This window comes from Montipora capricornis, chromosome 5 (genome assembly GCF_036669925.1).
Source record: "Montipora capricornis isolate CH-2021 chromosome 5, ASM3666992v2, whole genome shotgun sequence".
NCBI classification, from domain to species: domain Eukaryota; kingdom Metazoa; phylum Cnidaria; class Anthozoa; order Scleractinia; family Acroporidae; genus Montipora; species Montipora capricornis.
Genome location: NC_090887.1, coordinates 13,637,928 through 13,655,427, shown reverse-complemented (window position 1 = coordinate 13,655,427; position 17,500 = coordinate 13,637,928). Strand labels below are relative to the sequence as shown.

Sequence of the window (17,500 nt, the reverse complement as noted above, 5' to 3'; positions counted from 1 at the left end):
TCGATCACAAAAACAAAATGGTGGCTCATGCGTATATCTCGGAAGATATCAAGCAGAAGCTATCGCAAATGAGCATCAAAGTGATGAAAATAATGTAGAAGAGCGCCTCCGATTTCTTCGACGCCTTCGACGAGCCGGCGTCCAAGCAATAGGGAGCTTAAGATCTACGACGACGACGTCGACGAAAACGCCACAAAACAATGATATAATTGGTTAAAAGAGCATAAATAATCGTGCTGCACGTGCAGCACGGATTTTAGCTCATATTTTTGCGGTTCTCTGGGTGACGACGACGTGAAATCACTAAATTTTAGGTTTTGACGACAACGTGAGCATGCAACAGAGAATCTTTCATTCTCTATTTTCACTCTGAAACCGCTCGTACCAATTTATTTTTAGGATACTTTAACCACATTGTACAAAGTGAGCGTGATGGAATAATCGCGAAAGACTTTTACTAGAGCGAAGTTCTATTTTGAGGTGACGTTTTCGTCGACGTCGCCGTCGTAGATCTTAAGGTCCCTAATAACACTCAGAAGACCGCCAAAAGAAAAGCTGAGCCTACAAGCGATCCAGTAGCGCCAAAAAAGCCTAAGGAGTTAGCCTGGTCACCCGAAGCTGCCGAGGTGCTTTTAAAGTACGTGAAAGAATTCAAAACGCAGTGCGAGTACAACGCAACCGACTTCGAATCCGACCTAGCAAGCTTGCATGGCCATTGACTATCCCGAAGACTTTGGCCCAGAAAGTGTCTCAGAACCCGGCAAAGACATAAAAAACATGGATGCCAGCGAGTACAAAGAATACCGAAAAGAATTAGAAGCCCAAAAAGCAAAGGTACGAAGTGGGTATCAAAGAATCAAAGAAAAAATAAAAAGCGTCCGACAGGACTATCGCAACGCCGTGAACATAGGCACAAGATGCTTCATGACGCTACAAGTAGCCCTACCCCCGGGGTGACCCTTGCTTGTCGAGTTTGCATGTAAAGGAGGGCTATGTTTTGACCATTCTGGTAGGGTGACCATCCTAGGAGGGTGACCCTGTCTCCATGTTAACAGGCCCTAAGTTGGTTGAGCACCGGGCTGCCACGCGGGAGGTCGTGAGTTCGACTCCAGCCGGACCAACACTCAGCGTTCAAAATAACTGAGGAGAAAGGGCTGCCTTTGTCATAACACCCGCAAATGGTGAGACTTTCAAGTCTTCTCGGATAAGGACTATAAACCACAGGCACGTCCCACACACTATCCAAGAAGAGTAGGGGATGAAGTTCCCGGTGTTGTGGCTGTCCTTTGTGATTGTATGGGTGGGTGGGTATAGCAGGTCCACATCGGTTGCATAGCTGCCAAAACTGCTCAAACAAATAAATAACAAACAAACGAAGACCGTTACTTTAATGAGGATTTTCTCTTTGTTCGACGGTTTGCTAAGTCACGTGACGTTGACTGTGCACAACAAATTCCAAGATGGCAATGGAGCAGGTTGAATTTGTCGAGAGTTGCGTTGAATTTTGAAATACTGCGCGCATAGATTAATGCCGATTGCTTAATTAAATATTATATTATGATTTTTTCCATTTTTTCTGCCGGGCTTATGCCCCTCTACCAACTACGTTCGAACTCTTTAATGACTTTGCGCTGCCGCCTGGGGCTTAAACCTTGGTGTCTGACACTTGCAGACTGCAGATTAACCCTAACACTAATTAATGGGTCCTTAGACTTGAATACTGTTTACCAATGCTATTTGAAATGGGTGTTAAGCCTTAAAAACTGTTCATCACCACTATTTGTACGCAGCCGGCAGTTGTCATACACCTCTCAAGCCGTGTCCGATTTGTATTATCTGAAAATATAACTTACCGTGTTTTGAGAGCACAACCAGACTTCGAGTCATCGTGGTAATCGCTGGTCCTGTTGTGACAGTAAACGTGTAGTCACCCGTGTCTGAAGTTTTCAAATTTCTGATAATAAGAACAGAGAGCCAGTCTTCGTTTTTACTCAGCGTTGTGCGTAGTAGAATGCGCCCATAACGGGAAGGGTGAAGCAGCTTGTCTCCCTTTTTCCACTCAATGTTGTTTAACTAAAAAAGAGCAAAACATTCGCTCATTACATGACCCACTTTGTGAAGTTCGTGTTTCGTCCCACCCTTCCAGTCTCTGTTTTTCCCGGAAGAAGTTCGATTGATTCCATTTGTTTTCTTTGACCAATGAAGACTATGAAGAGGTGTCTTTTTTCCCGATAATGACCCAGTGATACTAGAAATATGTCCACATCCTCCTAAAGGCGCTGTTACACTATGCAATGTTTCTTGCAACTTGTCTCATTTTCGATGATCAGATCACACGAGGTTAAAGGGACATTTCCCTTGGCTGTTGCCAGTAACCATTGTGACACAAGATTCAGGACAAATGTTACACTACGAAATGATTGAAAAATTCGTTGCAGCGTTGCGTGAAGCGTTGTGGAAAGTTGTCATCAATACTACTTTCGCAACGGCGTCTGCAAATTGTCTCGCAAAGTTTTGAGCCCTTGCAAGTTATACTACATTAGGCAATGTTTCGTGCATTTGTCTCTTCATGGCGTTGCGAGACAAGTTCTAAGAAAACTTGGACATTGTAAGAATCTGACTGTCTGACTACTAGTTCCAGTGTGCTCTCATTGAGTTACAGGACACGTGGGAGACTGCTAGGCCATTAAACTGGGTTATCTCCTGCAGTAGGCTGCCACGTAGAACTGAAATTGTTGAGCTGCTGCACTCTCTCCGTTGTAATAAAGGAGAAGTTGAATTTAACCCCAGTAGAAAACGAGGACATACATTTAAAAATGATGATTGGGGATTTTCTTTAAAATGCGATCGCTCGTATCAAGTCAAACTTGTACTCGTTCTCGAAATCCCCCTTTACGTATATAGGTGAGTGTATAATAGGAGTTTCAGTCGGCAGAAAATACTATTATGGCTAAAACCACACTGATTCTTTGGCAAGCCAAAGTCGGCATTTTAAGCTGCTTTTCAGGCTTGAAAATTCCTCAAATTGTTTACCCTCTACTTGAGGATTTTTAGTATATGATTATTACAGTTTTAAACTAAAAGAAACAGTTTTAAATCAAACGCAGCTTCCTTTTGATAAATCGTACTTTCCGCTACGGCTTTTCGATGTATAGCCTGCCAGGACGAGTTGACAACGCCGGGCTGCGCAGAACGGATGCCGCAGTAATCAAATTCGAAGTCGCACTAGCTCGCATTAGCTCGTCGATGCTAACATTGGTTCAGCTGACAATAAATTAGTTTCCTGCTCCACTGCTCGGAAATAAAATTGTCGAAATTTTCTTAGGTGCAACGAAGGAGAGGGTGCTGCCATTAACACCATTTTGTTGTATGATGAATGAAGAGATGAATATTCCAAGATGTGCCCGACAAGGATGATCACCTTTCCACTTGATGTAATGGGCTCTTTGCGGGATAGTTAGTGATCAGTTGGTTCAAAAACCGCCATATTGGAACGCAAATTGCTCACTGCATGGGACATCCAAAACAAGGAAAATCTAGATTAACTTGCTTTGTTTTAGATGTCCCAGTGCGAAATTTGCGTTCCAGTATGGTAGTACCATGTGATCACTATCCTGCAAAGGGCCCATTCAAGCCCACCATCAGCTCAAACGTTCCCAACATCCACTCATAACAATAAACCGCTAAACTGACCTCTGCCTTCGGGACACCGCCCGCCACTGTCACATTAATGTTGATTTCTGGAAATCCCTCGTAAACTCGCATGTACACGGCATGCGGCTTGACAACCAGCCGAGGATTAACTGTTTGGAAAAAATTTCAATGTTAATTTGAGATGCTACTTTAAAATGCATTTAAAGTTAAATATTTTCTTATAAATCTTTTCACTAAACATAGCTTTACCATTTAATATTTACATTTTTTTTCCAGCGTACTAGATGACCAAATCTATCGAAAAGATCATTTCCCGCTCTGGAACATATAACTCAACAATAATACTTATAGACAAAGATATATATGTAAATATTTTGACGAGATGGCAAGGTGTTTATCACTGGAATTAGCGATCTATCAGTCGCGTGGTCTTAAATCAAAATGCGATATCTTTATAAGCAACTTTACGAAATGCACGCGACTTTCGTTTTCACACTTCTCGAATTTCCAAAAACGTCTCGACGAATTCCGAAGGTTACCGAAGATCCCAAAGATTTTCCCGACGATATCCAGATAATGTCGAAGATGACCCAAAATTGCATGTCACGCGATTGGCACGATTAAGACCTTGCACGAGTAATAACGCTTATTTGCGGGACTATTTCATAACGCAGGAGAGTTGTCCGTTTTTAAAGCGCCGTATACGAAACGCAGGTCTAGTCTATATTGGGTTTAGTGCTGATCTTTGATTGTAAGTTCCGCGTCAACCAAATGTTCGTCCTTTTCCCTCGCGTTTTTCACACTGTGGCGCCGAAATATCAGTTTCTGTGGCATTTCTCCATATAATTTTTACAACAATTTTATAATAATAATAATAATAATAATAATAATAATAATAATAATATATCAATGATAGTGATGAAAGACTGATAAAGGCCGCTAGAAAGATTAGCGGTGGTCATAATAATGAAACAGAGGTCGAGTATAAGATACGTAAGAAAAATGAAAGAAAGGAACAGTGGAGGGAAAAGGTTATGCACGGACAATTTGTACGACAGACGGAAGAAATATTAGGGAATGAATCCTGGTTTTGGTTAAAGAAAGGAAGTATAAAAAGGAGACTGAGAGTCTTATTATGGCAGCACGAGAACAGGCGCTTGCAACGAATCTGATGAAAGCTAAAATATATCAAACTCAAGAGGACAGTAAATGTCGAATTTGTAGAAAGGTGGATGAAAGCATAAATCATATTGTGAGTGAATGCCCTAAATTAGCACAAAAGGAATATAAAAGGAGACATGACTGGGTGGGTAAGAAGATCCATTGGGAAGTTTGTAAAGAGGAAGGTTTCATTGTCAATGAAAAGTGGTATGAACATGAACCTGAGCCAGTATTAGAGAATGAGAGATGTAAAATATTATGGGATTTTACGATACAGACTGATCACGTAATAGAGGCAAGAAGACCGGACATGATTGTTGTTGAAAAGAGAAATGAATGTTGCTAAATAATAGATTTTGCAATACCATATGATAGCCGTATTGAGGAGAAAGAAGTCGAGAAGGTAGTAAAATACCAGGATCTAGCAAGAGAATTGAAGAAGTTATGGAAAATGAAAACAATGGTAATTCCAATTGTAATCGGAACATTTGGAACAGTTCCAAAGGATTTAAAGAGGAGACTAGAGAATATTGGTATAGAGACCAAGATAGACGAGCTTCAGAAAAGTGTTATTCTGAACACGGCAAGGTTTCTTAGGAAGGTCCTAGAAGTTTGAGGAGACTTGTTGTCACCAAGCTTCCTGGAGTACTGAAGTTCCATTGGAAATCCAATGTGCGAAAACAAGATAATAATAGGACATTTATAATGAGCAAATTCCGTAAAATGTTCAAATGATAGCAAAATGTTACTTACTAACGATATGAACTTCTATTGTCTTTTCAAACTGGCAGTACTTTCCCACAGCTACAACGCGGTATTTTCCTGCAGCTTCGAACGAGATTCGTGTCAACTTCAGCTTCTTTCGTAGCGACGCTCCTCCGTATTTTTCTCCTGAAAAAAATGATGGAAACTACGTTTCAATTTTCTATGATACTGAAAACATGTTATGATTTCAATCCTTGGTCTTCATTAGTGGTGCAATCACCAGCTAAAGACGCAGTATTAACTTGTTGTTAATCCTTTCACTCCCATGTTCTAAAACTTCATTCTCCTAACTGGAACCATAGATTCCCTTGTTGACTAGTCATGAAAATTTAGAGTTGCATCAAGATAAGTACCCCCTACTAGTCTGCCCGACAGTGTATTAAAACCGTTAAATGAATTTACATACTGACCATTCCTAGGAGTCAAAGGGAGTCTGCGTAAGTTGTTCGAGCTTAGGCGGACGCTTAGGCGTGCATCGCGTGCAACCCATATGGGGCACGCCAGTGGCGGATCCAGCAGAGGCCCCCTCCCCCCCCCCCCCCCCCTTATTTTTGGACCAAAGCTGAAAGTTTTGGTTTTTGGTGATAACAAAGCTGTCTTTAAAAGACTAAAACACCAAAATAGCGAAAGAGCAAAAATAAATTTTTGAGAGCGCTTCCCCCCCTCCCTCTTACCTCCAGGTCTGGATCCGCCACTGTATGCATCGGAAAACGTGAAGTAATATTGAGTTCAGAGCGATTCTCTTCTGCGCACGTGTAATCACGTGTAGACAGAAGATCCGAGGCTTTAATACCAAGATTGGAGTTTTCCGGTGTTACGAACAAGCGCACGAACAAATTGTCTACCTCCAAACCAGGTGTGCACGCTCGGTATGAGCTTGTACTCCAGTATCAATGAGGTGAAATGGGCCATGCTAGACTGCCACTGTATTTGCCTTCGTCAGTTTATAGATACCCTATATGATATCATATCATATCATATCACATCATGTTGTGTCATGTCATGTCATGTCATGTGATGTCATGCCATGTCACGTCTTGTCTTTATTTACCCTCGGATTGTGGAGTACCTTGTAGCTTTTATTTCTAGGCATTAACCCTCCCAACCACGATAGACCACAAAGGACATACCACAGGAACACCTGGAACTTTATGTCTTAATCTTTGTGACTATATATCCGTGTAATAATACCGGAGACTACACCAATTTTCAACTACTTTACCAGGAAAAGAGAATCCCTCGGTATTCCTTTCAATTAGAGTGCCATTGTGATACCAGTCAACTCTGGTTAGAGTTTTGTCGTTGTCGACTTCCGCTTCCAGTAAATCGCTGACGTCCTTGGCTGCAAAGTGTGGGGACTGCGTGACCCACGAGATTGACGGGACATCTGAAAGAACAGGTTGAAGAGGCACTGTGTTAGGTTTCCTAAGTAGATCATGAATTGAAGCAGGGCGCTTTCCTTTTGTCAGAACTGGCCGGCCAGACCCGTCAGTTTTCAAAGAAAATCCAATAATTTTAAGGAACACTTGCATGATACTTCCAGAGGAGTGTATATCATCCTCGAAGTGTTAATTTGAAGGCGTTTTAGAGTTAAACCTTCCAAATGCCTGGTCTGGCCGGTCAGTTCTATCAAATGGAAAGCGCCCTAAGACTCGCGTCTCTATAATGAAAATTTGTTTTTATCAAACTGTAAGAATGATGTAGGTTACATGAAGCATGTGCATTAAACGTTTTTCCCAAGGATCTTAGCGAGTAAAAGAAATCTATGTGCTCTGCGAAGGATAAGTTCAAGTTCTTTAGGGTTTGCCTTCTTTCGCTCGTTTTTTGGACGTCTCGATTAGAAAAGTTTATGTATCTTTAGGTTAGATTTTTCCACGGCCTTGTAGCTGTACAAAGGTACGCCATTGATTGTCCTTGTAACGCTTTATTTGTTATGCGCTTTTTTGTCAGATGCGTTGGATCCTCAAATTTCTGTATTTCGTTTCTTTAGTTTTACGATTCTCCGATTTGTGGAGTAATCACAACCTTCCTGCTGAGGAAGCCTTAAGTAAAGAATCAGTAAAACAGTCAGTCTATTAACTGTGTGGTTGTGAGGAGCTTTCGGTTGCCAAACCGAACGCCATCGGTTACAGTAAAATTCTGGATGCGAGTCCGTGGATTGGACCTGTGGTTAGTGGATTTTTGATCCACTCGAAATGAGCGTCTCAACGTTTACAGAGGCAAGCGAACCGTATCATGATTAATATCAAGCAGATCTAAAGAAAGATCAGCAAGCTAAATCAGTACCCGAAGAATTAGAAGGTAGGAAACGTACTTTTAAAAAAAGGGCTTTGAATACCAGCAGCCTTTCAAGGAAAGGAATTATCAAGATGCCTTGATGAAATTGAGAGACTGTGTGGATAGAGTTGATATGTTATGGACCGATGAAGATAGAGCGGAATTAGAAGAAAATCGACTTGCCTTGGAGAGGGCTCGGTCAGAACTTGCACCCTTTTTGTTAGACGATGAATTACAAGTTATTAATTCTGAATCTTCAGATATTGAAAAACAAGCAGTTGATCTTGGAAGGAACGTTGGGGAACGGATTTTTGCATTAGAAAAGGAAAAGATACGTTCACGTTCCTCAATTAAAACCTCCCTGTCGAGGAAATCAAAGGTGTCCAATGCCTCTTAGTTCAGAGCGAAAGCAGTGGCAGAAGCAGCAAGACGGAAGGTTGAATGACAGTATGCTAAGATTGAATCTCAGAATATGGTTGAGCTTAAGATGAAGGAATGTGAAATGGAAGAAATGCAAAGAAAAAAAATTATGAAAGAACAAAAAGGCTGAAGCCGCAGCCCTAGCCAAGGTAGCGGAAAAAGAAGAGACGAAATTCACTCCTGATAGCCTAGATGATATTCCTGCTGTTATTAATAACGAAGATCTTGTGCAGCGATATCGGTAGCAATTGCTTAGACTTAAAGGGGCACTTCGTGTCGGATGCCAAAATTGGGCGTACATCTAAATGGGTGCATTTCTGGACATAAGGGGCGGGAGCGACCCAGGTTACCTCCGCAGCTGTACCTTATCAGAGCACGGATCCACCCATAACTGATGATGTATCTCCCAGGGTGAAGCCACCCACTTAAACACTAACGCCCACAGCAACTCCCTTTACTCCAGTGTATACGCAAACAGCCATGCCGACGTTCTCCACACCGCTCTTCCCACCAGTGGATCAACGTGGTATCTCAGAAGCAAAAGCACAAAGTTTTTTGGCAGCTCGAATACCATCCCCAAATCTTGCAGTCTTTAGTGGTGACCCCTTGTCTTGGCCAACTTGGAAAAGTGTATTTGAGGGCCATTAATCCCACTGAAAAGATTTTTTGCCTTCTTCAGTATTTATCGGGAGCTCCAAGGAAAGTTGTGGAAGGATACCAGTTTGTGTCTACACCTGATGCTTATGAAACAGCAAAGAAAGTTTTGGAGAAACGATTTGGGCATCCATCCGTTGTCGCTCAGGCCTTTTGAAACAAGTTGGAAACGTGGCAGAGGATTCCGCTTAGAAATGGAGGCGCCTTAAGAGAATTTGCTGACTTTTTGCGGACTTGCAAACTAGCCATACACGGTCACTCAAGGATCTGGCAACATTAAACAAGGAAAGCGACAACAAGAAACTAGTGAGGATCCTTCCAAACTGGGCACTTCCCAAGTGGGGCGATCAAGGCAGGGAGACACCAAGTTGCCTCCATTCTCTGCCTTCGTAGACTTTGTCACTGAGATATCGAAGTTCAGTGTCTGCATGTGCTCACTGGTGTAGAAACCAATAATCAAGAGGTTAGAAAACAAAGGGGAAGTTCTGGCTATCAGAGAAATTACCTGAGAAGCACACTAGCCAAAAGTACAAGAGAACAATTGGACACTTCCAAGGGAAACCACCTTAATGCATGTACATGGTGCTAGGGATTGCATAAGTTAGGCACTTGTCGAGAATTCCTGACGACCTCCTCCAAGGAAAGAATCCTGTTCTTGATAAAGAAGGGGCTGTGCTTGAGATGCCTGGAACCTGGTCACATGGCAAAAAAAAAAACAAATGCAAGACAAGAATCGTGTGTGAGTCATGCAAACATCAGCATCCAACCTGTCCACATACAGAGCGCCAAACAGACGCACCTGATGAGGCAAATAAAACATCTGAACCAGCATCCACCAAGTACACTGTACTTTGTGGTGTTGAAGGTCAGGAGTCTGGCCCGGATCAAAGTCTGATTATTCCAGTCTGGGTTTCTAGGTGTAATATCTCTGAGCAGGAAGAACTGACATACACTCATATTGACTGTCAATCCAATGCAACTTTCATGACGGAGAATTTGAGGCAGGCGTTAGGAATTGAAGGTGTTAAAACTAATTTACCCTTATCCACTATGCACGAAAAGATGAACTTGTTAAATGTTGCAAGTTTAAGCGCCTAAATGTGAAGGACATAAGGCATGAAATCATGAAATCATCATCCCTCTTCCACAGACATTAACAACACAGACATTAACAACACAGACAATCCCTGCCAAAGGCTCACAGATCCCCAAACCTGAAGTGGCCTTGCGTTGGGAGCACTTGAAGCCTATTGCAAGTGAACTGATGCCTTATAGGAGCGATCTAGAAGTTGGCCTGCTGATCAGTACAAATTGTCCAAAGGCTATTTAACCCCGATAGATAATAAGCGGTGCTGACAATGATTCCTATGGAATAAGGACTGATCTTGATTGGGGCATTGTTGGCAGAGTGTGCCTTTTCCCCTCACAAGATTTGGAGGCGAATCCTCAAGTATGGACAAACAAGATTGTGACAAGAGAAGTTACTAGTTCACACGTAGCCCCAGCTATGGTGCTACCTTTGTTATGCAGTCTCAGGCAAAGGAACTCTTTACTCCAGCTCAAGTAAAGGAGATGTTTGAAGTAGATTTCCAAGGAAGATGCAATGACAAGAATGTACGTTCCTTATCTGTTGAAGATCAGAGATTTCTGGACACCCTTGAAGAAGGAATACACAAACGTGAAGATGGACATTACCAGGAACCCATGACCCGGAGCCTACAACTCTACTGTGTTCGTGTAACGTCGTTTTCACAGACCGATTTATTTTTAGATTGAATTTCCCGCGAATGAGACTCCCACAGGAGCCCGATGACCAATTACAAGAAATTAAGCTGACGTCATAGGGTCACCGAACCGGAACTGCCTTTGTGTTTTTACCTAATTCGCGGGAAGGGCTTGTCAAAAAATAAACCTACTTGTGAAAACGCCGTTTTACAGACGCTGTATGGAAGTTGCACGCTCCAGATGGGCTCCTGACATTACGAAATGCCGCTCCCCCTACGCTCAAGGGATGTAATGCTTCCAAATAATCGTTCCCTGGCTCTTAGAAGCCTGTTTCACCTCAAGACGCGCCTTGAAAGGGACCCAAGATACCACAAGGATTATGTGAAGTTCATGGAAAAGGTTATAGAAGAATGTGCTGAGAATTGCTCTCAAGAAGGTGAAGAAGATCCTGGACGACCTGGCAGAATCAACTATATACCGCACCGTGGGGTATACCACCCTAAAAAGCCGGATAAAATTCGCGTTGTGTTTGACTGTAGTGCGCGCTATGCTGATTGCTATGCTGGAACCTCCCTGAACCAATCTCTGTTGTCACATTGCGTGACAAATTGACGCGAGCATGACGCGAGCAGCGTTGTCTAGACTCTGCGAGATTACAAGCAATTGTGGTAAAAAATGAGATCGAAGCTGCACGCGCGGGAAAATGCATGAGCTACGTTAAATCCAAATAGGCAAACTTTTAGACTCAAAAACCCAAGCTCGCAATTAGATTTAAACGTTTCCAGGTCATGAGCTTCTGTTAACATATAATGTTTTTTTGGTATAGATTATAGAGTTTGTAATGGCCCTGAACACCATAGTACTTTGATATGAGTTACTGTACTGTATTGTTTCCTTATTCTAATACCCTCTCCCTTTATATTAAGAACATGCTTTATTTATCAGGCTGAATGTGTCCTTATTCATATGGTGCTTTATTTGCCAAAATTTCAGCCTGATATCCTTGATCCACTTGTTCTTATATGCCGGTGTTTACCCTATATCTGCAAATCAGCAAATAGATACAATTTCAGACTGTTTTATGACTCTCTTTTTCTCGGATTAAGGGCGATAAATGTAAACCGTTTGCCTCTAAAACTTGTAGCCAGCACTACAACGTTGTTAACGAAGTCATCGGTTGTTCTAGCAGTGACAATGGTTTGTTGCTAATACCTTCTGTGACTATAATCCGGGATGTGCCTCTGGCAAAACCAAATTTATTACTGACGTCAACTTCGAACATATCTCCCGACATCTGTAGGGTGGGGTTCTCCACTCTCAGGGTGGTAGTGTCCTGGCTTATGAGTTTTCTAAATCTTTTTGTCCATCGCCCCTCCTTCACTTGATACCATTTGATATGCCACTTATCAGGGTCCTTGAGATTTTTATCGTGCAAAGTTAACTTCATCTCTGTAGGTGAGTTGACGCATGCCCCGAATGTCTCAGGCAACGAAATCCGAGGCTCATCTGAAAGAAACAGTTATGTTATGTTACTCGAAGGAGCCAATACACTTAGCGGGAAGTATGATAGCAAGAGCCTGAGATCTAGCTGATTGTAACACACGCATGCTTGGGAAAATCTAATTTTGCCGGTTGGTCATCCACTCATGCATATGCAAGGTCATGTGCAACCAGAATAAAACTGCGCCACTTAAGCTGATTGCGCCTTGGAACGTTTGATCGCAACAGGACACGACTTTCAAGCTTATGATGATTTATCATTACATGATCAGTTATATTCTCACATGACAGTGAGAATATTGTGGTAAATCACTTATTCTATTCTCCATCTTCGAGAGGCTTTCATTGCAGCAGCACAGAAGTCCTTTTCTGCAGTTCTTACCCTCATGTCGCAACTCTATTATTTTCTCGGTCCTGGCCCCACTTTTCAAATCTTTAACTACCACCCTGTATGTCCCCAGGTCCTCAGTTGTCATGCCTTCGATGTCAAGCACATGAGATGTTGCGAAATAATCTCCAAAATAGGCTTTCTCGTAAGCTCGATATCGACCTCGTGCCCGCAAGAACTTATACGGCATACCGTCCCCTTTCGTTTCCAGGGTAAATATCAGAGATGATTCACGATCTGGATCGACGACTTGGTATCGGAATATTGTAATCCAACTGTTCCAGGTACCACTCTTTAGCTTATACCAGGCAATCTCATAACTGTGGAACTTGACTAAAGGGAAAAAATTATGAAAAATATGTAAATCCTTTGTTTATAGTGTGCGTGCACTTAGCTATGGAGCTACAGTAGTTCACAGGTAACCAGCTTTTAATAATCTGAACGAAACATGATTTCGTCTTCTAAAAGCGTACAGACCTTTTCAGATGAAGTTACGACAGCCATATTGAAGTCGAAAGCGAATTATTGGATTCAGTTCACATGCAAACATTGTTTCGGATAAAAACGTTGCCGCTGATTATATATGTGAAAAAAAAAATGCTGTGGAGGCAATAAAGTAGCTGAGAAAACTATGCGCAAATTACATGGGTTCTCTAAGGTCTAAATCGATGCTCGATGCCCGAGCACCTACATTTTAGTCTCGATTTCCGCAGCAGTCCTCCTCGTGACGAACTCCCGAGCCTTAAGCGCGAGGAGCACGGGAGCGGAAGAAGCACCAGCTCCTTTCTCGAAGAGCGCTTGATGATCGAGCCCACCAAGCACCTGGCCCAGTTTTAACTAGGGGCACTTACGCATCGCCCTGTTCGCACTGGTGACCGCCCTTCTCGATGTCCGTCATCAAGTGTGAACGCTGCCACCGGGTCCGGTCGCATTGGGCCCACAATTTTTTTCCCCGCATTTTCAATCATATTTCTGTAGACTTTGCAATTGGTTGCTCTAAATTGTTTGTTGGAAGTCATGGTTGCACCAAAAAAGAATTAGGGCAATATATGACAAAATATGTTTGCGGTCATCGACAAAAATATAGATTTCAGAAAACACCTGCCATCAAGTCTTGAAGACTGGTAGAAAAACTGCAAGGTAGTGCTTGTCCAAGCTTTGCGCTGAAACATTTTTTGCGAAGCAAATAAAAAAATATTCAAGTGTGACCAGAGCCCGTAGTTATTATTAGAGAGCTTTAGATTCTAGGACGAGAAGGATTACAAGTACAAGATTTTCTCATAGAACAACAGTGAGCGCGCGCAAAGCAGCGTCATTTTGGCGGGAAAAACGTGATATCGTCATCATTTTAGTACGAGGTTTTGCAAAAATATCGTTGCGTCAAAACAAGTTCACAACACGGTAGCAGTTTTGGCATTCTTCAATCAGCAAAAAGGCTCAGTTGCCAGCAATAAGAATAACTGAGCGACCTATACTTCGGCTAACAAAGAGTAAGATTAATCGTGCGTGTTATAAATTTTCAAAGTATTTTCGCTAAAAACGGACAGTCAAAACTCGCATTCGTTGTCGTCCTCGTCCTAGAATCTTAAAGGTCCCTGTTGTGCTCGTGAAGGAGGTATCGACCATGTACAAGTTCGTTGGCGAATATTCTGCCCAGGCACGCGTATTTTCACAAAGAGACGGATTCAAAAAATTGTCACCTTCCTTCGGAAAGGTAGATATAGCCTTTAATTACCTAATCCCGAGATGATGTTTGGGTAGTTGAATTCCCGGTGTGACGAATCAGGTATGCCATTTCTTCCCGGTAGGTCATATGCTTTGTAAACATTGCCTGGCAGAGCATCCGAGACGGAACATCGAGTATCCCAAAAAACAAAGTGATCATATCCCTTTGTCTGAGCCATTTTTGCGCACTGACTCACTTGAACTTGAACATGGTCCTTAACGAGAGTCCCTAAATAAGTCAAACTCCATAATCGGTCTCCCAAATAGCTCCTTGTCTCTGCAACCGGAAAGTAATCTGCCCAGATAGAAAAAATAATCAACTGTTAAAATCATTGGTAATTTTCACAATAGACCGTTACTTCATAGTTCAGTTGGTAGAGCATTGCACCGGGCATCGCAGAGGTCATAGGTTCGAATCCCGTTGGAGGCAACTGAACTTTTCAGGGATCTATAATCAGAGACAATTGCTTAAATTGTCCGGCTAAGAGTGAGGATGACTTTGTTTAAATGTTAACTGCTAACAAACGCTTTGTCTCTCTTCGGTATCCTAAGCAGGATAGAAATTAGGTATTATGCATATAAAGTAGAAGGGTGAGCTGTTTTCCTTTTTGACTTGTCTTGGCACTACTACATTTATATTGCTAAATATATCTTTCCCATATTAGAGACGATTAGTTTAAAAATCTGGGCCCGGTTTTTCGAAAGCTGATTAGTTTAATCCAGGATTAGCGTAAACTTTTGTTTCATGTTTTCAACGCTTTGGTGAAAGTTTCCTTTGCTTATTTTTGTTTTTCAAGATTGACTTCTTCTAATGTAAAGTTTTACCGAATATCAGCCTTGAACAGCATTTGGGAGTAGAGAATAAAACTCCTTTGTTAATTTTTAACCTAAGATTAGCGTTAACCGGCTTTTGAACAACTGGCCCCCGGGGGATACAACTGTCCTGGCATGTGAGATGTTCACTTCCGGTTTCCTTTCGTGACAAAAAAAGTATGGTTCTTAAGCTCCTTATTGATGGTTTGCATTTGACGTCACGGTGGCCATGTTTGTGTACAAAACAACGCAGTAAAATGTCTTTCGGGAATTTAACTTTAAACTTTATTGTTATGCAAAACTTCTGGGGCCATTTTCTATTGTTTTGTTCACCAACATGGCCGTCTCATCACGTGTATGCAAATCAAGAATTAGGGAGCTTCAGCACGCATGTTTTTGAGACGCTGACGGCAACTGTAAATGAACTGCCGTGTTTTTCCTTTTAACTTGTATTCACACAACCACATTTACATTGCTACGTATCTTTTCTCCATTAGTAATCATTACTATAAAAACCTGGCAGACACCACTGTCCTGGCACGCAAAATGTTCTCTTTCCGGTTGCCATCCGCGTCTTAAAAACGCGCGTGCTTAAGCTCCCTATTAACAGAAAGGTGCAGTAGTGACATGGGAGAAAAAAAAACACGGGTTGCACACTTTTCTTGCGGTCTGCGACTGCAAGGGTCGCTCTCCATTCGACCATAAGGTTTGGTTAAAAATTCCGATCATTTCACGTGGCGAATGGAACATCATTTTCCGTTTGGCCTCTCTAAACCAATCACATCAACGAGTGTTGCCCCAAAATATAAACAAGAGTTGCGCGTGAGGAAGAATGAACCAATGGGACGGGATTTTCCGGTTGTTTCGGAATTCTGGAAATTCAGGACCACTTCGCAAGCTATACCCAGATTCCGACATTTTTTACGGTGAACTTTCGTTCCATTCGATTCCTCACCCTATTTTTTCAACATTTTTGGTCGAACGGGTAGCGACCCAAGTCTCCCAGCAACGTCCCCGGTTAAGAAAATTCGAAGAAAGCGACCGCTCGTAGTTTTTTTCCAACTGGTTTACATTCCTTTTGCATTTAAAATCAGTCATCAGAAACTTGCCTGTCGCTCTGGTACTTTCTGTATTTTTGTTCCCAGAATGGCTAATTACAAATCAAGTTTTCTGCGTATACCATTTGGACATCTAAGTCAGCAAAGAGGTAAAGTCTAAAAAGTCTCCGCTTACGAGCCAGAAGGCTCATCAGGCCGGCGCTTATCTTCGGTTTCTGTAGCATGAAGCGACTAGGAGTATTTGTACTCCCCCCTGGATGGGATGCTAGTCCATCGCAGGGTTACCCCCAGCATTACGCCGGTACCCATTTATACACCTGGGTGGAGAGAGGCACCGTGAGAGTAAAGTGTCTTGCCCAAGAACACACTCGATCCGGAGTCGAGCGCACTAACCATGAGGCCACCGCGCCTCCCAGCAAAGAGTGAGCCAAAAATTCTGTAATTTGAGCTTAAAGACAGCTAGTTCACCAGCTTTGGGGTGCAGGGATGACGTAGTGGTGAGAGCACCCGCATCCCACCAATGCGACCCGGGTTCGATTCCCAGACTCGGCGTCACATATGGTTTGAGTTGTTGGTTCTCTACTCTGCACCGAGAGGTTTTTCTCCGGGTACTCCGGTTTTCACCTCTCCTCAAAAACCAGCATTTGATTTGATTTGCGTTAATTTGTTGATTTCAGTTTACAGTGTCCCCAATTAGTGCTCCAGCGCTAGAACGACTAGACACTTATAAAAGTTCCTTTCCTTTCCCATAGACTGAGCATTGTTTTACAGCAGTGAGGCAGCTTCTAGTGTTTTTTTTTTTTTTGTTTAATTTTAATTTAAATCAATTTTATTGGTCTAAGTCTCTCTAAATAAATAGTTCGTTACAAGCCTGCAAAAAAAAAAAAAAACAAAAAAAAAGAACACCAAAGACCATAGACCAAAAGGAAGCTGATGCAAACGGGACCTGGAGCCCGTTTCTCGAAAGTCCCGAATCGAAAAGTTTTCGGGCCCGACTTTAAAGCCGTCTGTGAAATTGCCAATCGCTTATTTTGGAAACCCGATCTTTTAACATGTTTTCAAGGTAACACAAAGAAAAATAACTGTGAGGTCTGACGAATTAAATTCTCTCCGTTCTTGAGATACAAAGGGAATTGTGACACTCGAATATGGCCCGTAAAGTTTCGGGACTTTCGAGAAACGGTCCCTTGGAGTCCAATGCAAGGGACCTCCCGAAGTGGTAGTTTATTTACGCGCAATTGATTGCTTTTGTTCTTAAGTCTCAAGTTTTCGGTATGGCTAGCAAGTCAATTACATTACTGTATGATACCTTACAAAAGCGGCCGAAAAAGCCCAAAACATTGAAAGAAAAGCCACGTTT

General features: G+C 42.3%; 1 protein-coding gene across 1 annotated transcript in view; it reads right to left on the bottom strand.

Annotated features, from left to right (window-relative positions):
- The window catches only part of LOC138048825 (uncharacterized), a 40,572-nt gene that overhangs the window by 5,074 nt on the left and 17,998 nt on the right, over positions 1-17,500 (bottom strand). The window contains exons 7-13 of the mRNA XM_068894944.1: positions 14,280-14,564; positions 12,539-12,877; positions 11,869-12,162; positions 6,803-6,967; positions 5,569-5,706; positions 3,694-3,803; positions 1,854-2,073 (exon numbers count right to left, since the gene is read on the bottom strand). Of these exons, the coding sequence (XP_068751045.1) occupies positions 1,854-2,073; positions 3,694-3,803; positions 5,569-5,706; positions 6,803-6,967; positions 11,869-12,162; positions 12,539-12,877; positions 14,280-14,564 (1,551 nt within the window). The remainder of the gene's footprint in view (positions 1-1,853; positions 2,074-3,693; positions 3,804-5,568; positions 5,707-6,802; positions 6,968-11,868; positions 12,163-12,538; positions 12,878-14,279; positions 14,565-17,500) is intronic.